This window comes from Aethalodelphis obliquidens, unplaced genomic scaffold (assembly GCF_003676395.1).
Source record: "Aethalodelphis obliquidens isolate GAN/ISIS:26980383/991018 unplaced genomic scaffold, ASM367639v1 scaffold32, whole genome shotgun sequence".
Taxonomy (NCBI): Eukaryota; Metazoa; Chordata; class Mammalia; order Artiodactyla; family Delphinidae; genus Aethalodelphis; species Aethalodelphis obliquidens.
In genome coordinates, this window is record NW_020837976.1 from 7,073,510 (window position 1) to 7,093,662 (window position 20,153).

The 20,153-nt window shown below is 41.3% G+C and overlaps 1 protein-coding gene across 1 annotated transcript in view; it reads right to left on the reverse strand.

The window, feature by feature from the left end:
- The window catches only part of CDH2 (cadherin 2), a 215,592-nt gene that overhangs the window by 177,224 nt on the left and 18,215 nt on the right, over nucleotides 1-20,153 (reverse strand). Inside the window, exon 2 of the mRNA XM_027127659.1 lies at nucleotides 7,985-8,096. Within this exon, the coding sequence (XP_026983460.1) occupies nucleotides 7,985-8,096 (112 nt within the window). The remainder of the gene's footprint in view (nucleotides 1-7,984; nucleotides 8,097-20,153) is intronic.

Consider the following 20,153-nt stretch of genomic DNA (forward strand, 5'->3'; position numbering starts at 1 on the left):
CTCCCTCTTGGACCTCCCTCCCCACCCCATCCCACCTATCTAGGTCATCAAAGAGCAAGATGAACCTATCTTCAGGGCAGGAATAGAAACGCAGACATAGAGAATGGACAGGTGGACACAGGGGGCAAGGGGAGGGTCGGATGAATTGGAAGATTAGGTTTGCCATAAATACACTACCATGTGTAAAACAGATAGCTAGTGGGAACCTGCTGTTGTGTTCATTTCTACTGTACAGCAAAGTGATTCAGTTATACATATATGTACCTCTCTATATACATTCTTTTTCATATTCTTTTCCAGTATGGTTTATCATAGGATATTGAATATAGTTCCCTGTGCTATGCAGTAGGACCTTGTTGTTTATCTCCATACCACCTCTTAATCCTGACTTCCTAACCCTGGAGTGCTCAAAGGCACCATACGAAACCATTTCTTTCTCTCTTTGGTTTTCTCCTCCTCACACTTTGTGAAAATCCTCTTATGATTTCACCCTCGGTCATGGCTTTCCTTCATACACTTAGGACGCCCCACTCTAGAGCCCAGCCCACTCCACTAAACCCCAAACCCACAACTCAATGTCTTCTTACCTATCTTTGATATTCATCTCCACACACTCAAACCAAGTTCCTGATCGTTCCCATCACAGTGACTAATGTCCTACCCAGGGTTCAGACCAAATATCACGGAGTCATCCTTGACCCCTCTTTTCTCACAACCAATCCATCAAATCCTGTCAGCTCTACTGCCAAAACATATTCCGAGAACAAAGTTGGACATCTATCTCACACTACATACAAAAATGAACTCAAAATGGGTCAGTGATCTAAATAGAAGAGCTAAAACCATAAAAATCTTAGAAGAAAACACAGGAATAAATCTTTATGACCTTGGATTTTACAATGGGTTCTTAGATATGACACCAAAAGCAAGAGCAATAAGAGGAAAAACAGGTAAGTTGCACCTCGTCAAAGTTAGAAACTTTTTGCATGAAAGAACGTTATCAAGGAAATGAAAAGACAGCCTAGAGAATGGGAGAAATACTTACCAATCATCTATCTGATAAGGGTCTAGTATCCAGAATACATAAAAACTTTTACAACTCAAAAATGAAAACCAAACAATTAAAAAATGGGCAAAGGACCTTTCTTTAAAGAAGATATACCAATGATACACATGAGAAGATTCTCAACATTATTAGTCTTTCGGGAAATGCAAATCACAACCACAAAGAGGTACCACTTCACACTCACTAGGATGGTTACTATCAAAATAAACAGAAAACAACAAGTTTTGGTGAGAATGCCGAACAATTGGAACCCTTGCATAGTGCTGGTGGGAATGCACAATGATTCAGCTGCTGTGGAGAACAGCTTGTCAGTTCCTCAAAAAGTTAAACACAGAATTACCATACGACCTCTTAATTCCATTCCCAGGTATATACCCAAAAGAACTGAAAAAAGGTACTCAAAAAAGTATATGTATACCCATGTTCAAACCAGCGCTATTCACAATAGCCAAAAGGTGATAAGATCCCAAATGTCCATCAATTAATGATGGGTAAACAAGCTGTAAACTATATACACATATACATACGTACGATGGAATACTATCAGTCGTAAGACAGAATGAAGTACTGATACGTGCTACAATCTGGATGAACCTCCAAAACATGCTAAAGTGAAAGAAGCCGGACACAAAAGATCTGTGGAACTGAAGAGGATTGGGGAGAAAATGCTTAATGGATAAGGAGTTTTACTTAGAGTGGTAAAAATGATTTGGAACTAGATAGAGGCGGGCTTACAAAACACCGAAAGGCACTAAATTCCATTGAATGGTTCACTTTTAAACGGTTAATTTTATGTTATGTAAATTTCACTTCAATAGATTATTTTTTTACTATTCAGAATCCACCCCCTTTTCTTACCTCTACAACTACTACCTTGGTTCAAGCCACTGTCTTCTCTCACCTAGATTATCACTTGCCTCCTACTTTGTCTCTTCTTCCCCTCATATCCCCTTTGGGGTTTTTCTCAACACAACAGCCAGAATAATACTATTTTGTCAGTCAGATCATGTCTTTCCTCTGCTGAAAGCCTTGTGATAGCTTTCTACCTCCTAGTAGTTAAAGCCTACGTCCTCACGGTGGTCTACAGGACCCCACACAACGTGGCCCGCCACTGCTCCAGCCTCATCTGACTTCACCCCCTACTACTCTGCCCCTTCCGCTCTCCATGTCTTGTCACATGGAGGCTCTTTGCTGCCCCTTCAACATTTCAGACACAACCCTGCCTCAGGGCCTTTGCACTTGCTGTTTGCTGTTATTTCAAATGTTCCTCTCCCAGTTATCTATAGCTCTTGGACCATGTGCAACATCAATTCTTATTCAGATGTCTCCTATGCAATGACACCTCCCGACCATCCTATTTAAACAACAAAACCACACATTCTCCCTATTTCCCTTCTCTGCATTATTTTTCACCATAGCATCTAGCATAAAGTAAATTTTACTTATTTATTGTGTTTATTTTCTACTCTCCACCAGATGCTTACTAGACAGGCTAAAAGGACAGAACGAGAGGGGCTCCCTGATCTTAGGAGGACAGATTTTTAAACCGTTCAGTGCCTGCTTGCCGATACGTTTGCACAGGTGAGGTGTGACTTACTTTCTTTATCACAGATCTGGCTGCTAGTTTGTGAGACGGCAGACCTCAGCTACTCCAAATTACTGAAGGCTATGTATAACTGCAAAAGGACTTTAAAAAAAAAAAAAAAAAAAGAGAGAGACCAACCAAACTGGCTTATCTTGGTTTGCAGCATTGCATTAAGAAACCTGGACCTAAAACACATCACGTTAAAAGGGGTATAAAAAGTTCCAAGTCTTTTTTTCTTTTTTTGCGGTATGCGGGCCTCTCACTGTTGTGGCCTCTTCCATTGCAGAGCACAGGCTCCGGACGCGCAGGCTCAGCGACCATGGCTCACAGGCCCAGCCGCTCCGCGGCACGTGGGATCTTCCCGGACCGGGGCAAGAATCCGTGTCCCTTGCATCGGCAGGCGGACTCTCAACCACTGCGACACCAGGGAAGCCCCCAAGTCTTAAATAAAGTCTAAATGATTACGATGAAAACAAGGATGAAATTTCTTAGTTCTTATGTTGATCTTATTACATCCTTAATAGTTCTTTAAAAAATAAATGCCACGAGGTATTAAAAAAAAAGTTCTCCATCCCTGAGAATCTTTATTTCATTTGTAACTCCTAAGAGCCTATCATCAATATCCAAGAGAACGATCTCAGTCCTTAACACCTTTTCCCACAATCAACTGGGAATCAGTAAAGTGTAAAGGGCTGCCCAACGGTATAAACAAGATGCTTAGAAACCTACCTTTTAAATATCTTAAAACATTTACACATTCAATAACAACAAAAAAAAGATTTATCAAAATGTAAAAAAAACCACAGTAATTGAAACAAAAGCCAAGGTTTCCTAACATATTCATACAAGCCTGGAACACAGCAGAACTGCTTAAAATATAGATGGCTTCCCAATTCAGTAATGCGTAACATACACAAGCACTTATATTACTGAAAAAGTAGTGCAGTTGTATAGTCCTGCTAGATAATAAAAAAATTTCAGTACTGGTATCTGAAGATACCGTATGACAGCTTCCTCTCAGCATGTTAATGCGGGCGAGCCTCAATCAGTAAGTAAACTAATCTAAATCAAATTCCATCTAGTTGAAAATAATCATCATGGGCTGCCCAGAGTCGGTGAGTCTGAATGCATTACTGAAGAGCTTCTTGGTAATTGCAGGTTGCTATTTATGTTGACCAGAGTTGGAGGAGTTTACTTAGCGAGATGTCTAAGCATGCGGACCACCAATGCAAAACACACGGGAAAATCACTCTTCACATCCAGCCGAAAAACGGCTTAGATGCTCTCTGCTGATATTGCAGCACGGTTGTTATTTCCTAGTGTCAGACACACTGCTGGTGACAGAATGAAAATTTACGATTGCAGTTATTTTATTTCAAGTAATGTGCTCCCACAAGAGATTTTTTTCTAGTTCAGTGGAGTGTAAGTTAAATATTTAAGACTAACTATTATTTTCTAAAGCCCTAAATGTTTCTGCTTGTAAACAGGTATGCACAAAATACTCATAGTGACAATCATCGAGAGATTTTTTTTAATCATAGGGGGGTTTGTTTGCCTTAGCGTCACCAATTCCCAAATGCGTCTAGTAACACACGAACCATGGTGTTAAGTGGGAAATAAAGAAGACCAACTCTAAGATAAACTTGTCACGAGACACATGGACAGGTAGGCTAGCTCTCACTCTTTCCTGTGTTATTGTATAATGGCTTTTTATCACCATCATCGTCATCATCATCACTAAATTAGGTATCAGAAACCTGCGTTCTAATTCCGGATCTATAGTTAACAATCTAAAGAACTGTACAGTCATGGGAAAAGCCTATTATGTCTCTGAGCTCCAATGTGCTTACCTGTAAAATGAGGGGGTTGGCAAGAAATGCTTTTAAAACAGAATAGAAAAATGCAACGTAAAAATGACGACCTAAACACATTAAAATTGATCCTAATTTACAAAAGGCAAGCAGAGAATACCACACGATAAAAAAGGAATGTTTTTCACCTGAGGGGAAGTAGGAAAATAAAAAACATTGTAAAATTCAATGGTAATGAGGATGGAGAAAAGAACTAACAGACCTTCAGCCCTGAAAAGAAGAGGTCTACAAAAATGCACCAAAAAAGTATATACGCTCTCCATTCCCTTTGACCTAGTAATTTTACTTTCGAACACAAATCCCCAAAGAAAATACCCCTACAGAAAAATCAGAGTTCGCTAAAAAAGAATCTCCACGGCAGCACAATATGTAAGAGAAAAACTGGAAACCACCTGTAAGTGCAAAAATAGAGGCACAGTTAAGTAAAATCTGGTTTTGCTAACAAAATGGAACAGAGAGAGGCCTAGATAACCATTTTTTTGAAGTACTGACCTCTTTTCAAAAGAGTGGAAATATTCAACATGATATAATGTGAAATGGGAAGGTTTATCACAAAATACATTTGCCCTCTTTATAACTTTACCAAAAACTCTCTGATGAAAACCGTAAGAGAAATTGGATGGATAGCACTAGCTCATTGGGTCCAGTCTTTCTATGAAATTCATTACAACGGCAGAAAATAGAAGGGGCGGATGGGAGAAGAGGACGCTCTTTAGACTAGAGCCCGCTTTTCTAACATGACTATAACGCTGTCTCTCTCTAGCCAATGCTTGATGTTTTTCAAGCACCTTCACAAAGATTGTGACTTCACTGTTTGAAAAAGAATCAGCTTGCATGGCACTTATACACCCAAATGTTAAACTTTTGTACAAAGTCTAGTTCACCAGGAACGTACACTATGAAACCATCCTAGACATACGGTTGGACTACTGTCCTCCTTTCCCCAAATGTCATCAGTGGGAAATTAAAGGAAGCATCAAGAGTTAGGAGTCAGGACTTCAACAGGTTTTTAGACTCTAATGTCAACCTTAATATGGTAGAACCTGCCATGAGGCAAATGCCTTGGAAAACTGTTGCATATTTCTTATGCACAATTACTTCTTTCCTTGAACACTGTAAATCATAAAACCATGGCAAAAGTGATCACTCTGGTTGGTCTTGCAATAGATTCCTCTCAGCTTTAGAATATACATGGTGAATGGACTTAGCGCAGAACGTAGAATTCGTGAATATAATTATGGTATGGTATTTATTTGGGTTCAGTGGACACACCCAACTTTGGATTATCATCTCACTAAAAGCTCCAAGAAGACAGAAAAGGTAAAAAAAATAAATAAATAACTAGAATTCTTGTAAGTAACAATTCTCCCAAATAAATATAACCGGTGACAACACTCTTGTAAAAAGGAATGTTGATGTTTCACAAAAGCCCTCCTCCTTCCAAAGAAACCCGTTTTTTCTAGGAATCAATACTATGAACTTTACGTTTCACACATTGAGATGCTGGTTTTCTTTAACATATTCTATGAATGATAAAGAAAAAAAATAATGGTGTGTCAGAAGAGAAACAGTTTTATCAAAAAGGCTAAAAGATAAAAATGGTAATAACTGGGCATACGGAAAGCGCAGAAATTCTACCAGAGACTGTCATACACACTCCCCTCAGAGATGGCTAGAGCACAAAGTCAGAAGTATTTTCAATCTTTTATATTTACAAGTCCAGCGAAGTTCCAAGTTTCTAGGTTATACTAAAATGACACTGGCAATCAGCTGTGTCCGGTTTCTACTGTCACCAGCATTATCTAATAACTAAAAAACAGGCTTTCATTTTCAAAACTATTCAGCATGCCAATGTATTTCATCTTAAATCAATGGCTTCTAGAGACAGACCGTGTGTTTATTTGTAACCAGCAAATTTCAACAAGCTTTTAGAAGGAGAAAGTAGGAGAAGGAATTATCCATTTAAAAATGTATCTCAAAAATAAAATGCAAAAATGCAACAAATTCCACTGACATTTTTGCTCTGCCTGAATTATTCTTTAGAATCATATCAATATATTTTTTCAGCATTCAAATAATATTTAAGGTCACATAGGTCCTAGGATGCCACATAATAATTTATAGATTTAAAGAAAATGACAAATGTGCAGAACTCTGAAACTTGTATTAAGTAAAAAAAATCTACACACTTTGATTTGAATTAAACCTCTATCGCATCAACCATTAACCACTAGATGAGATAGCAATTCAGCATTGAGACAGACTGATTTAACATTTACTCATTAAAATACCACGTGATGAGGCAGGGACGGGAGGATGTCTTTAAATAAGAAATCAACTTCAGAAAGATCACATAGGTGTAAGCAAATCACAATCAGAACAGAAATTAAAATAAAAGATAACCTGCACCACAGATGCTTAGTAGGGTCCATTTACATTTCAAAGTCCTCTGTCTATGGTATTCTTAAGTATGGTACCACTAAGGTTTGTCAGAGCTACAGAGACACTTCAATTAAGGCTGTGTGGTAGAGTCCCGTGTAAATTAATTAGTTGAGGTCGCTCAGATTTTCTAAAAGCGACTGTCTAAAACAGGCTCAGAGAGATGCACGATTTGTGGGAAATTAGAACCTAAATACAACTTCTTAATCAATTCTTCTTGCTTTCCTATTTCAATGACATTTTGAGTAATGATAAATAAGTCCATGAAAATATTACTACCCAAAATTTTATTTGCTTTCAATTAGAGGTAACAGAAGGGACTTTGAATTTTGCTTTTGATTTCAAGTTTTATTTCAGATTTAATCTAGACTTATTGGCAAGAGTTTTCATATGATAACTGTGATGACTTTGATCCATATTTAGATAGAAGATGAGTCTATATTGGAAACTCACATATATTACAACTAAAGCAGCTATCTAGTAATTTCTATAAACAATGGCATAATAAAAATATGGATTTCATGCTCCTGTCTTGAGACTTTCTTTACCTGCTAAATCTGTTCATTATAATTTTGCTAAATATTAAAGTTTGACATGTCTCAGCAGAGATAATATTATAGCCATTTCTTTGATTCAAAATACTAAGTAAATGACAGATGACAGCTGTAAATAATTTTTAAAAGCAGTAGAATCAGATATTTGGTAAATATGATTTTTCAACATAAGTAAAATGTAGGCAGAAAATTGTAAAAATTAATTGTGTGATGGTTTCCACTGTAAATGAAAAATGAAAGCTCTCTGACGTTTTCAAGAGATCGGGAGCCTTCCAGTTACGTACATAAGAGATTCGTGAGCTCTTCTGTAATCCTAAAATAAAGTCCCTACAGCTTCATTATAGGGACAGTGAAAAATTCATACTTATTGTACAGTAGAGATCATTTAGAGACTTTTTTAACTGCAGCATGGAACAGTGTTGCAAGAGCACAGACGCTGTGTGTACAAATGTATCTTTTGAGATCCTACCATTGAGAAGAGGCTGTCCTTCGAGCACATCCTGGGACAAGACTGCACTGTAAACATCTTCAGGAAATCCAGTCTTGCATAATGCGATCTCACCAGAAGCCTCCACAGACGCCTGCAACACAAGAAAAAAAATGTGTGCGGTGATTGCCACCTCCTTCAACCGAGAAACATCCCACTTGGCATAAAGCCTTGCTTTTCCCACTATTTTGTACAAATAACCCCTTTGTTTTCAGAGTGGTTGCGATTAGAGTGTAGAGGTCAAAGGGTTAATCTTTTTGATAACTAGGGTAGAAGAAACAAATCCCACTTGTCCAGTAAAATCTAAATAATGCACATTCCAGGTTCTTCTAAGGACTGAACATTTCCATCAAAATGGTCATTGTGAATGAAAAACTCTCAAGTGAAGCAGGAGGTGGGGGGACAGCCCGAGAGTTTTGAGCCTCCACAAATCACCGTCACTAACTTAACTTCGCAAGAAACATGTGTACGTTTGAGTATACTGATTTCTATATTCTCGTCTAATCCTTTATGAAGTTTGTTTCAATATACCCTTGAATTAAAAAGCAAAATTGCAATATATTTACTGAAGGATATAGAGTGTCTCATACCAAGTAAAACCAGCCAATCGAAAGTCTATATTTCTCTAGACTCACAGACACAGATAGAAAACAAACTTATGGTTACCAAAGGGGAAAGGCAGGGGAAGGATAAATTAGGAATTTGGGATTAACAGATACACACTACTATATATAAAATAGATAAAAAAACAAGGACCTACTGTATGGCACAGGGAACTATATTCAATATCTTCTAATAACCTATAAGGGAAAAGAATCTGAAAAAGAATATATATATATATATATATATATATATATATAAAAATAAAACTGATCACTTTGCTGTACACCTGAAACTAACACAACATTGTAAGTCAACTATACTTCAATTAAAAAAAAAAGCGTATCTTTCTCTAATTTGATCAAGGGCAAGAACACATTAAAAATGTAAATAAAAATCAATATAATTATGTTTCCCTTTTATACTTAAAAATGAGAAAGTCACTATCTCTTGCCGTGTTCTTCTGTCTCATCACATACACAGCTAACTTCCCAGTGGGCTGAGATCTCCGTCATGCCAAGTGCTATCCACCTGCCGCCACCGTCCCCACCCCAAGTTAATTTCCCTACTTCCTACTGACATCATCACAGGATGATTAAGCCTCAGTAGAACTCATGCAGCATTTACGTTAATTATAAAAATCTTTACCCGGCCCTGATGGGGATCCAAATACAGGAGGAAGAGAGTGGACAGAAGCTGCCTGAAGGAGGGATTTCAAAAGCTCCAGGACCAGCCTTAGGAGAGGTCTGCACTGGGGAGGAGAACAAGAAATTGGGACGAAGGAGAAAGGGAGGCCCCAGAAATAGGGAGACCTCAAAACAGTTGTCTGAATGAAGCCATACAGCACAGCTTCACAACTGAAGGACTTCCTGGATGATGCATGGGAAGTACTGCAAATACTGAAGTTGCAAGGATCCAGACTAATCTAGTATTTAAAGGATTCTTTTCAGATCCGAGAAAATCAAGAGAAAAGGACATTTGGACTTTGTTAAATCTCACACAGTATCTAATCTCAAAACCGTATTTGGAGCAACAGTGAGATATTAGGTCAGACCCAACAAATTAGCAAACAATATTAAGTCTGTCAAGGGCAAGAGAAGATTGTCTTGAGTCAAGGATACAGAGCAATCAACCCCCTTACACAGGTATCACCTTAGAGTGCAATTCGGAAACTCCTAGTAAAGGTAAAAGTAGACATATCCTACATGGCAGGTATATTCCCTAGGAAACTCTCCCATGGGCGCCCCAGTCAACGTGTGCAGCAATGTTCACTGCAGCATGGTTGTAACTGCAGGACTTAGAAACTACCTAAACGCCCATCAATAGGAGAAATGGACCAATAAATTTTCACTTAGTCAAAAAAAAAAAAGCATTAAAGTGGAAGAATTGGAGCTACATCTATCCACGAGGTTCCATCTCAAAACAAATACTCAGTTTCTTTAACTTTCAAGTAAGGTTGAAAGAGAAATTTAATTATAAATCAACCTAGGAACGACTATTATCTTTAGTAAGTTCAGAAATCTATTCATACGACATTCCACATTCAGACTGGCAACAAGGTGCACTGCAGTCTAAATCGTGCAAACAAAACCCCAAAATCCAAAGCATGATTGATGACTGTTTTTATATATAAGGTATGAATTCAAAGGCTAATGTACAACATACATATGTAGTGAGAATATAAAAATATACAAAGTAGCGATAAGCACCAAATTTAGGAGAGTCGCTACCCCAGGGGAAGGTGAGTCAGGGAAAGCATCAGGAAGAATCCTACAGGCAGCTTTGATTTTATTTGTCATAATTCATTTCTTTCTAAAAGAATCTAAAGCAAACAGGGGAAAATGTGAAGGTGTGCACAGACATGTGGGTGCAAAGTATATCATTCCCTGTATACCCCGCCTGCTCTACGTATTTCAAAGTGAGAAAGGAAAATCGCTAGGACTCTCTGAGAAGTAAGAACTTGGGCTTCCAACAGCCATCGAGTTTGGGACACAGGGTGATATTTTGCTACTTGCCAGCTGCAACCATCCAGGCATTTATACTGGCCCTGGCACAGAGCAAGCGCTTCTAGTTAACTTTTAGCTAACTAAAACAAACAAAGGGAAGTCCCAAGTTCGCCATGTAAGTTGGACCAATGTGTTCTAAATCTGTGTCCCAGTGACAGGTTAGGGGTTAAGGGGCCTTTTTACCTCCAGCCTTCCCGCTACAGAGGGGAGCCATGGTGGGGATCCAATCCCAAGAGGTAGATGGGAACAGAGCTCGGAGAGGGCAGCAGGCCAGAGACAAACAAGGGTCACATTCCATCCTGTGGGTGGTAGGGTTAGGGCGGTGTGTGGTTTTCTAGGTGAACTCTCAGAGGGCAATGAAATCTACAGACTAGAGGAAAACTGTCATCTCTTCTTTTTTTTTTTTTTTGCGGTACGCGGGCCTCTCACTGTTGTGGCCTAACAAATGCTGGCTACCAATATTAAACAGCCATGGGCGTCCTGTATTACTTTATGAGATTTTCATATTTTTAAACAACTGAAACTTTTCTGAAGTCTTCTTCCCCAAGACAAAATGGACCCACAAAATAACATGCTATTATTATCCTATAATGTGTTTTCTTTTCTTTTTTTTTTTTTTTTTGCGGTACGTGGGCCTCTCACTGCTGTGGCCTCTCCCGTTGCGGAGCACAGGCTCCGGACCGCAGGCTCAGCGGCCATGGCTCACGGGCCCAGCCGCTCCGCGGCATGTGGGATCTTCCCGGACTGGGGCATGAACCCGTGTCCCCTCCACCGGCAGGCGGACTCTCAACCACTGCGCCACCAGGGAAGCCCTATAATGTGTTTTCTTAAATACAGGCTCCATAAAATTATTCAAGTATGTATTTCTCCCCATTAATTTATTATTAATTTCCCCTCTTAATATTCAGTCCAGGAATAACAAAAGTAACATGTTCCTAAAGCAGACAGGAAGCACTGAAATGAATACAATCGCCAAACAGGTCTTTTGTAGATGCGTGGATATCTCATCTAATGCTCACAGCAACCTTACAAAACAGGGGCTGGGACCAAGTCCGGGATCATGCGAGACCCCGGAGCTGGTGACACAACCCATCCAGGGAAGCCAGCTCCAACTCATGAAGCCTCTAGTGCCAACAGCTTTTTGGACATTGAAAGTTTTGTAGTCTCACCCATAATGCTTCAACGTTCTCCAACATTCATTCTCAACCCGGGGTGGTACTGCCCCCTCGGGACATCTGGCAACATCTGGACACATTTGTCATTGAAACTGGAAGAGGTGACGCCACTGGCTTTTAGTGGCCAGAGGCCAGGGATGCTGCCAACCATTACACAATGCCCAGGACAGCCCCTGCCACAGAGAATTATCCAGCCCCAGATGTCAATAGGGCCAATGTTGTGACACCCTGCTCCACAGTGACACAGAAAACCAGGGACCACTACCCTTAACACCCCCAGCAGTGCAGAGGTCACTATCTATCCCAACAGTCCACGAAACCCTTACTGGAACGTTCTCCTTTTCCGAAAGCCCAAAGCCAGCTCCTGTGGCTTCCCCCGCCCACCCCGACACTAACTCATCACTGCAGGGACCAGGGGGAGGGCTCCAGAAGTTCAAAGAGAGGAAACCTCCTCTCAAAAAGTTCCGTGTACAAGGAGGGGGCAGTGAATCGCATTTTCCTAACTTGAATAATGTACTCGGCTCTGCTGCCGAAGTGCAAAAGTGGGCAATCAGTAGATGAATAAACGTGGCTCTGGTCATTCAAATAAAACTTCATTCATGGACATCAAAATTGAAATTTCATATAGTTTTCAAGGGTCAAAAGTTATTATTACGATTTTTTAAAAAGCATTTAAAAATGTGGAAAAGATTCTTGGCCATACAAACTCAGGCAGCAGGACTGAAGTTTGTGGATCCCTGGAATAGGATGCTAAATTTTATAAAACACTGCCATCTCGCTTAATTCTCACAATAGCCCCCGAGGGGACTGTAATTATCCGAATTTTACAAATAAGCAAACAGATTCTCCCTCAGAGGTGAATACCCAAGACCTCACCTCCAGGAAGAGGAAACAGCAAGATTCTAATCCTCTAGTCTTGCCAAGTAGGACAAATAGTTACAATTCTTTGCAGAAACATGTATTAAGTGTCCACTTGCCAGGGGAAACAGAAGGAAACACAGCCCTGCACTTAGGAAGTTCAAGGCTTCAAGTGAGAGCAAAATAGAGATAATTGCAATAGAAAGTGGCAGTGAGAGGTAGAGGGATGCAGAGGGCATGGGGAGAGCCCAGGGCAGGGATCTGGGGGCCTCCCAAGCCGAGCCCAGGAGGAGTCAGGCAGTGGGGTGGGGGGCGGTGGGCAGGGAAGCCATCCCAGGCAGTCACTGCTTGAGCCAGAACAAGGCAGCAAGAAACAGCACACTGCCTGGGGAATTACAATGAGTTCAGTGTCACGGGAGTCCAAGAAGCAAGGCAGGGAGTCAAAAGTTGAGGCTGGAGAGTTAGACAGTGTTAGATCATAGATGGCTGGGGGCTTGGGGTTATCCTGTTGGCTGTGGGGAGCCAGGCACACATTTTCAGCACAGGCAGATTGTGTTTGATAGAGAATTCTCTGATGCTTCGTGGGAAATGTGTGTGTTTTGTTGGGGGGCAACAAGTGACAGGTTGGCGACAAGTTAGGGCACAGACTTGAATCAGGCAGGGGCTGCAGGAATGAGAAAGGGGCGATTGTATCAATACGCAGACAGTTAAAATTGATTCCTCGGCAGGGACTCGAGTGGGAGGGAGGGGAGGGAGGGAGGAAGGAGGTTCTGCCCTCCTCCTCCGTGTTTCCAGCTGAGTGACCGTGGACATGAGTGGCACAAGCTAAGAAAGATAATCGCAAAATTATAACATCCGGAACAAAGTGCTAAAGCAGCAGAATGGGATGACAAATCTGCCTGTAGAAATCAAAGAAGACTCCATAGCTGCAGTGACATTTAGGCTCTGCCTTTAAAGATGATTAAAATTTTGCCAGGAGAAAGAGGAGGAAGTGGAAAAGGGCATCCCAGGCAAAAGGTACAGCAGAGACAAGGGCCTTGCGCGCAGTCAACCCAAACAACCCAGGTCTTTTTTACCAGGCAACTGTTAAGTAGTGGCTTCCGGTATCTTTGCTCTGACTTGGGGCCCTGAGGGGCAGCAATTACATTTAACCCTCCAAGACTTGATCTCGATAAATTAATACTCCCATCCAGATTTAGTCATTCCTCCCGGCTGTCTGGATCACCCCAATGTCTTCATAATGATGCTACTCTGATGTTAAAGACAGGGCATGACACATGCCCAGACATGGCCCTTCCCACTGACCCAGAGCCACAAACCAGGCTCTTAAGAGGGACAGCCCAGACTTTCAACACGCCAGACTGCCTGAGTTTGAATCCTGCCCATCACTTACTATCTGTGAGACCTCAGAAGTCCCAGTTCCCCCATGTGTGCAATATGTATACTGAGACAGCACCCACGCACAGGGCGGGTGTGAGGATTAAATGAGATCACATGTGTAAAGCACTTAGAATAGTGTCTGGCACGTGGTTATTCAGTGTATTAGCCCTGAGTAATATCAGTATTGATACTATGATGACAACACGATTCTACCTCGTACATCTGTCCTAAAGCCCAGTCATTCCCAACTTACTCAGCATAGCAAGTAATCTGGGACATTCACCAAAAATTGATTCCTGGGTCCCAACCCAAGACTCACTAACACAGAATCTTAAGAGCTGTGGTGGATAAATCAGTATGTTTAACAAGTGTCCGTGCAGCACTGGGCAGCCACACATCCAACCCAATACCTCCATCTCCCCAAACCTTTCTGAACTCCAGATATCGGCATGCCTGCCTTTCCGCCCTAGTCTCCAAGTTGAATAACTTTGCAACAAAAGGGAATAAAGAAACAATTATTTTTTTCTGTTCTGAACAAGTCCATGCTGTTTCCTAGTTACTGTGTACATCTGAAAATGAAAATTGCAAGCCAAACTTTCCTCATTACTGGCTGCAGAATTCTGCCCCAGGTCAGCATGGGGCCCTCTATTCTTTTGTTTGAACACCACATTTTCTGGATTTGGCTTTTTTTTTTTTTTTTTTTTTTTTTGCGGTACGCGGGCCTCTCACTGTTGTGGCCTCTCCCGTTGAGGAGCACAGGCTCTGGACGCGCAGGCTCAGCGGCCACGGCTCACGGACCCAGCCGCTCCGTGGCATGTGGGATCCTCCCGGACCGGGACACGAACCCGTGTCCCCTGCATCGGCAGGCGGACTCTCAACCACTGCGCCACCAGGGAAGCCCTGGCTTTTCTTTTAATTGGGACATTAACCCATCCCCAGTCCATTAGTAATTCCCGTGTTCTCCACAATTCTTCCAAGATGAAAGCAGTGGGCACGTCCTCCTGGCCCACCAGGATGAAATTCACGCTGAGCAGAGGATCCCCACTCATTTAGTGCTGCTCTACGTGCTCAATACAATCAGCTCACCTATCCTGAGTTTCAATTTCCTCTTACAAGTATTTGCTCTACTCTTCCCAGGCGGAAGATCGACCTCCTTGTCTAAAAAGGACAGACGCATAATGGGAGCGGAGAAGTTCTGCGGGCCTGTTAGGATTGGTCTATCTGTTCCGGTTCTGAACCCACAGTGACATCGCTTTTTATTCTCGTTATGATTTTCCCATAGTCTCAGTACCACGAGCTTTCAAGCTGAGTCCACTACTCTTTGAGGTTCCTATTTCCGTGATTCTTTTTTATAGTCTTCCTTGGTCACTGGCTCTGCTTTCCAATTTCCTCCAAGTCACTCCTGAATCCAAGCTCTTAAAATATTCCACCGAAGCCAGAGCGGACCTTTCCATGCCCCTCTTCTTCCTGATCAAGATCATTCATGGTGACTGGCTCAACGTTTCACATCTGAAAGCAGCCCAAACCTAATGGAACCTTCCTCTTTTCTTTCTGGCTCTGAAGACAGCCTACCTAAAACCGAGGCTCTGCTGATTATCATAAACTCTTTAAGTTTAACCAATTGAATGTTTGGGTTTCCCCCCCCCCCATACATTGATCTCTTCCTTTTTTCCCTTTCAGATGGTCAGAATCTACTAACAATTAAAGTACTGAGAAGGTAGATGATCAAATGCAGTCCACAAAGCTGGAAAACTCTTTTTGCTTTATATGTCTGTTCCCCTTATTCTTTACGGAAACAAAGGCAGGAATGTGTGTAGTAGTTAAGACCTGGGCCTCCAAGCAAACCTGCTTAGGTTTAAATCCTGGCTCCCCTCTGGCTACCTATGTGACCTTGACAAGCTTTATAAATTCATCTGTGCCTCCACCTTTTCCATAATAATAATATGGAGAAGAAGAAGGAGGGAGGGGGGAGGAGAAGAAGAAGTACTGGTCTCCTAGGATTGCTTTGAGGCATAGCAACAACACCTGATTCACCATAAGACAAGGGTTAGCTATTGTCATGATATTGTTGGGGGTTTTTTTGTGAAGACTTTTATCTCTTTGCTACATAAATACCCGAGAAATATTTTTAAAGAATTTTGTGAAGTAGGAATACTGAAAAGAAACCAAGGTGATGCACTGTTGGTGGGTATGTAAATAGATACAGCCACTATGGAGAACAGTATGGAGGTTCCTTAAAAAACTAAAAACAGAATTACCATATGACCCAGCAAGCCCACTACTGGGCATATACCCAGAGAAAACCATAATTCAAAAAGACATGCACCCCCAATGTTCACTGCAACACTATTTATAATAGTCAGGTCATGGAAGCAACCTAAATGCCCATCGACAGACGAATGGATAAAGATGTGGTATACATATACAATGGAATATTACTCAGCCATAAAAAGGAATGAAATTGGGTCAGTTTTAGAGACGTGGATGGATCTAGAGACTGTCATACAGAGTGAAATAAGTCAGAAAGAGAAAAACAAATATCATATATTAACACATATATGTGGAATCTAGAAAAATGGTACAGATGAACCGGTTTGCAGGGCAGAAATAGACACACAGAAGTAGAGAACAAACATATGGACACCAAGGGTGGGAAGTGGCGGGGGGCGGGGTGCTGGTGTGATGAACTGGGAGATTGGGATTGACATGTATACAGTGATACATATAAAATAGATAACTAATAAGAACCTGCTGTATAAAAAATTTAAAAAAAGAAAAAAAAAAGAAACCAAGGTGACAAAGAATAAAACTTCATTCACAAACATGTACAAAAGAAAACAAGTGAAATTCCTTTCATAACAGGTGATGTGTGGGTGTGGGTGGGTAGCGGTGGTGGTGGGGACAGCTCTGAGGATGCTTTTATTATGCCTGTATGTCTTCCAAACAATATAAGCAAATATAAGCAATTAGCGAAGACACTTTTAAAGCAGCTAGTGGGGTACATGGTAATAGAATAATGGAACCCTTCAAGACCAATTCTGCATGACTAATTTTTTTTTAATGTTTAAATCCAATTTATCACCATACATTTGCCAGATTCTCTACATTTCACAGGATTCCATCCATGACGTGGGAGGCTATGTTAAGAAGATTATTCAAGAGCTAGTGCCACTCTTTAAAGATCTTTCTCTGCATAAGTCATGCCACTGATGACACTTTGGATTTCATATCCCTGGAAATATACTTGAAAGGTGCAGAAGTTTAACCCTGGACTTTGATATTTTTGTTTTGTCACGTACTGTCCTGGAGGGAGAGCACAGCGTTTTGAACGGGTTAACTCTTTCTTGCCTTCATAATACAACCTAGACCACCTTAGGTGCAGGGGTCACACTGCCCCCTGTGACCCACCTCGTGTCCATCTTTATTTCAATTCTTAGTACAGGTCCTTGAATATCTCTGGTATCAGTACTTTTATTTTTTTCTGATTTTCATTTCTTTTAATCAAGTAAGGACAAAGAGAGTCAAACAGCAGTGTTGATGCTGGTCCAGGAACCTGACAACCATGCTGACCTTGAACTCTGAGCTGGAGGACAACACTGCAGTACAAACGCTTGACAGACAAAAATCAGAGTGCCTCATCGGAGGTGCAGTTTAGAGTGTGGACTTCTCAGGAGTTGAACCTATCAGACCTTAGGCCACATACAAACATGTAGCAAGTCATGTCCACAGAGGTCTGTGCAGTCGCTGATCTCTTCAGCCCCTGTGAGGGGAGGCTTCCTAGGCATCAAGACTTTGTGGAGTGGAGTCTCAAAAGATAGACAGGAGTTTACAATAAGCATCTGGATGTTTAACGTCAGGGGTAGCAACGCTACACCTACAGACTGACTCGGCTTATAGAAGTATAACACAATCCTGAGACACTGGCTCAGGCAGTTATGCAATTAAACTGCCACTGAAAGTTCCAGAAGTGCCTACAGCAATTCCAGTAGACGTGGCCAATCCTGGCTTTGATTGATTTTGCCCCATCAACTCATTACACTCAGCAGAGACTGCAACATGCTTTTACACAAGGTTCAAAATGTCATCAAGTAGTAGAGTACGTGGCATCAGACTGTGGCTATAATCAACTTGGAAATTAACTAAATACACTGAATGTTGGTGATTGCTAATATTTATCGAGTGCCTAGGAACGGTGCTACAATGCTTTCCATGCGTAGATCTCAACAATCTTCACAACAACACTACAAGGTAGGTACTATTACTACTGCTGTTTCGCAGGCAAGGAAGCAAACTGAAAGGAAATCGCCATGAGGCATTTAGCTAGTCAATTTAGGGATGATATTCAAACCTACACCAAAAGGCTTTGGGGACCACTGTTAGCCACTGCCCCATCTCACACACACACACACAGGCACACACACACACACACAAACCATCAGGAAGCATCCTCAGACACTGGCTAAGGGCTGGAAATTGTCCTATAAGAATTAAGACCAAGTGACAAATCTACCTGCTGCCATTGTGAATTTTTTCCTAAAATATGATTCTCAAATATGACTGTGACATACGTTAACAGAATAATTACAGTGTTTCTGTTCACCACGTGAAAAAAACGGAGAGAAGACATCAGGTCAAACTTTTATAAACAACTTGTTTTTTAAGTCACCCCACTCCCCGCCCTACCCGGCCTCCACCATAACCAACCCCAAACTCTTCTAAAAGCACACATGGAAAATGATCAGTAAATACCCACCATGGTGAGTGTATTCATTTTCTGTAGGTGATATATCGATGAGGGCTTAATTACAGCCTGTGATAGACTCTTTGTACACTTTCTGTACCCCACACTCCTTGGTCTTCATGTACAATTACGTCTGTTTCATAAAACCTGGAACATGATTTCACTTTTTAAAAATGGTTACCAATGCTTCTAGTGCCTGTAACTCTGATTTAATTTGAATAGCTGGCCATGGTGATGATTTATCTCATTCTGAGTCCTTGATGAGATAATTATCAAGACAATTATACCATTATTCTCGTGAGAAAATCACATTCCCAGCACAGCCTCCAGAAATGTGCTGCCATGAAGAGGGCTCTGTCAATAACGTCAGAGTTCCAAGCCATTCCTGAACCTGCTCCCAAAGCAGCACCCTGCCCGGCGGTGTTCTAGGTTAAGCCATGAAGAAGCCAGCGCACCAGCCCTGCATGCTAACCCACAGGTTACAGGGCTAATGTCACCAGTTTCAGGTTCAACTCGGGGGGACTGCAGACTAGCATTTCTTCCACCTATGGTTATCTTGAGTAGTTTAAGTCTGGCATTTGGACAATTGCACTGTATAACCTGTAGAGGGGGAGTGCATCTTCCCTTCTCGAAGCTTCTTTCCGTGTGGAAGGAACTCTGCTTCTCTAATACTCTCATCTGTTTCCACTCCACCTGTCAGTCAGACTGAACAGCAGTTCTCAAAGTGTGGTCTCGGGATCCCTATGGGTCCCCAAGATCCTTCCAGGGGAACTGAAAAGGCAAAACTACTTCCATAATATAACAATATTCTTATCCTTTCCACTCGCATTCTCTCACGAGTGTCAAGTGGAGTTTTCCAAAGGGTGAGTGATGTGTCATACCTTCACAGAGTAAACGCAGAAGCAGATACAGGAAACCCACCGTCTTCTACTAAGTCAGACATGGAGATGGGCAAAAATACAAAAGCACAATGCTACTCTTCCTACTAATTTCATTGTTCTGCTTTGGAAAATATAGTTATTTTTCATAAAAATTGGTATTTGTGTTACATAATGGGTTTAATACTTTTAAATGAATTAAATCAATACCATACAATTTCCTCAGTTTAATTTCTAATATGCTAAACAACGGTAGATATTACCCACATTATAGAAGCTCATTAGGGCACTTAATGATTTTTAAGAGTGTAAAAGGGCCCTGAGACCAAGAAATGTGTGAACTGCTACTCTAGAGAGAAGAGGGATGAACTGAACTTATCTGAAGGCTGAATTCGAAATAACAATCTTGGCACCTGGTGCCCAGCTCTGCCCCCTACTCCTCCCACCTGGGAGTCGCAGGCCCACAGAGAACAAGCGTGGTGATCTCATTTTCCACGCTGGGAGCTCACGGAT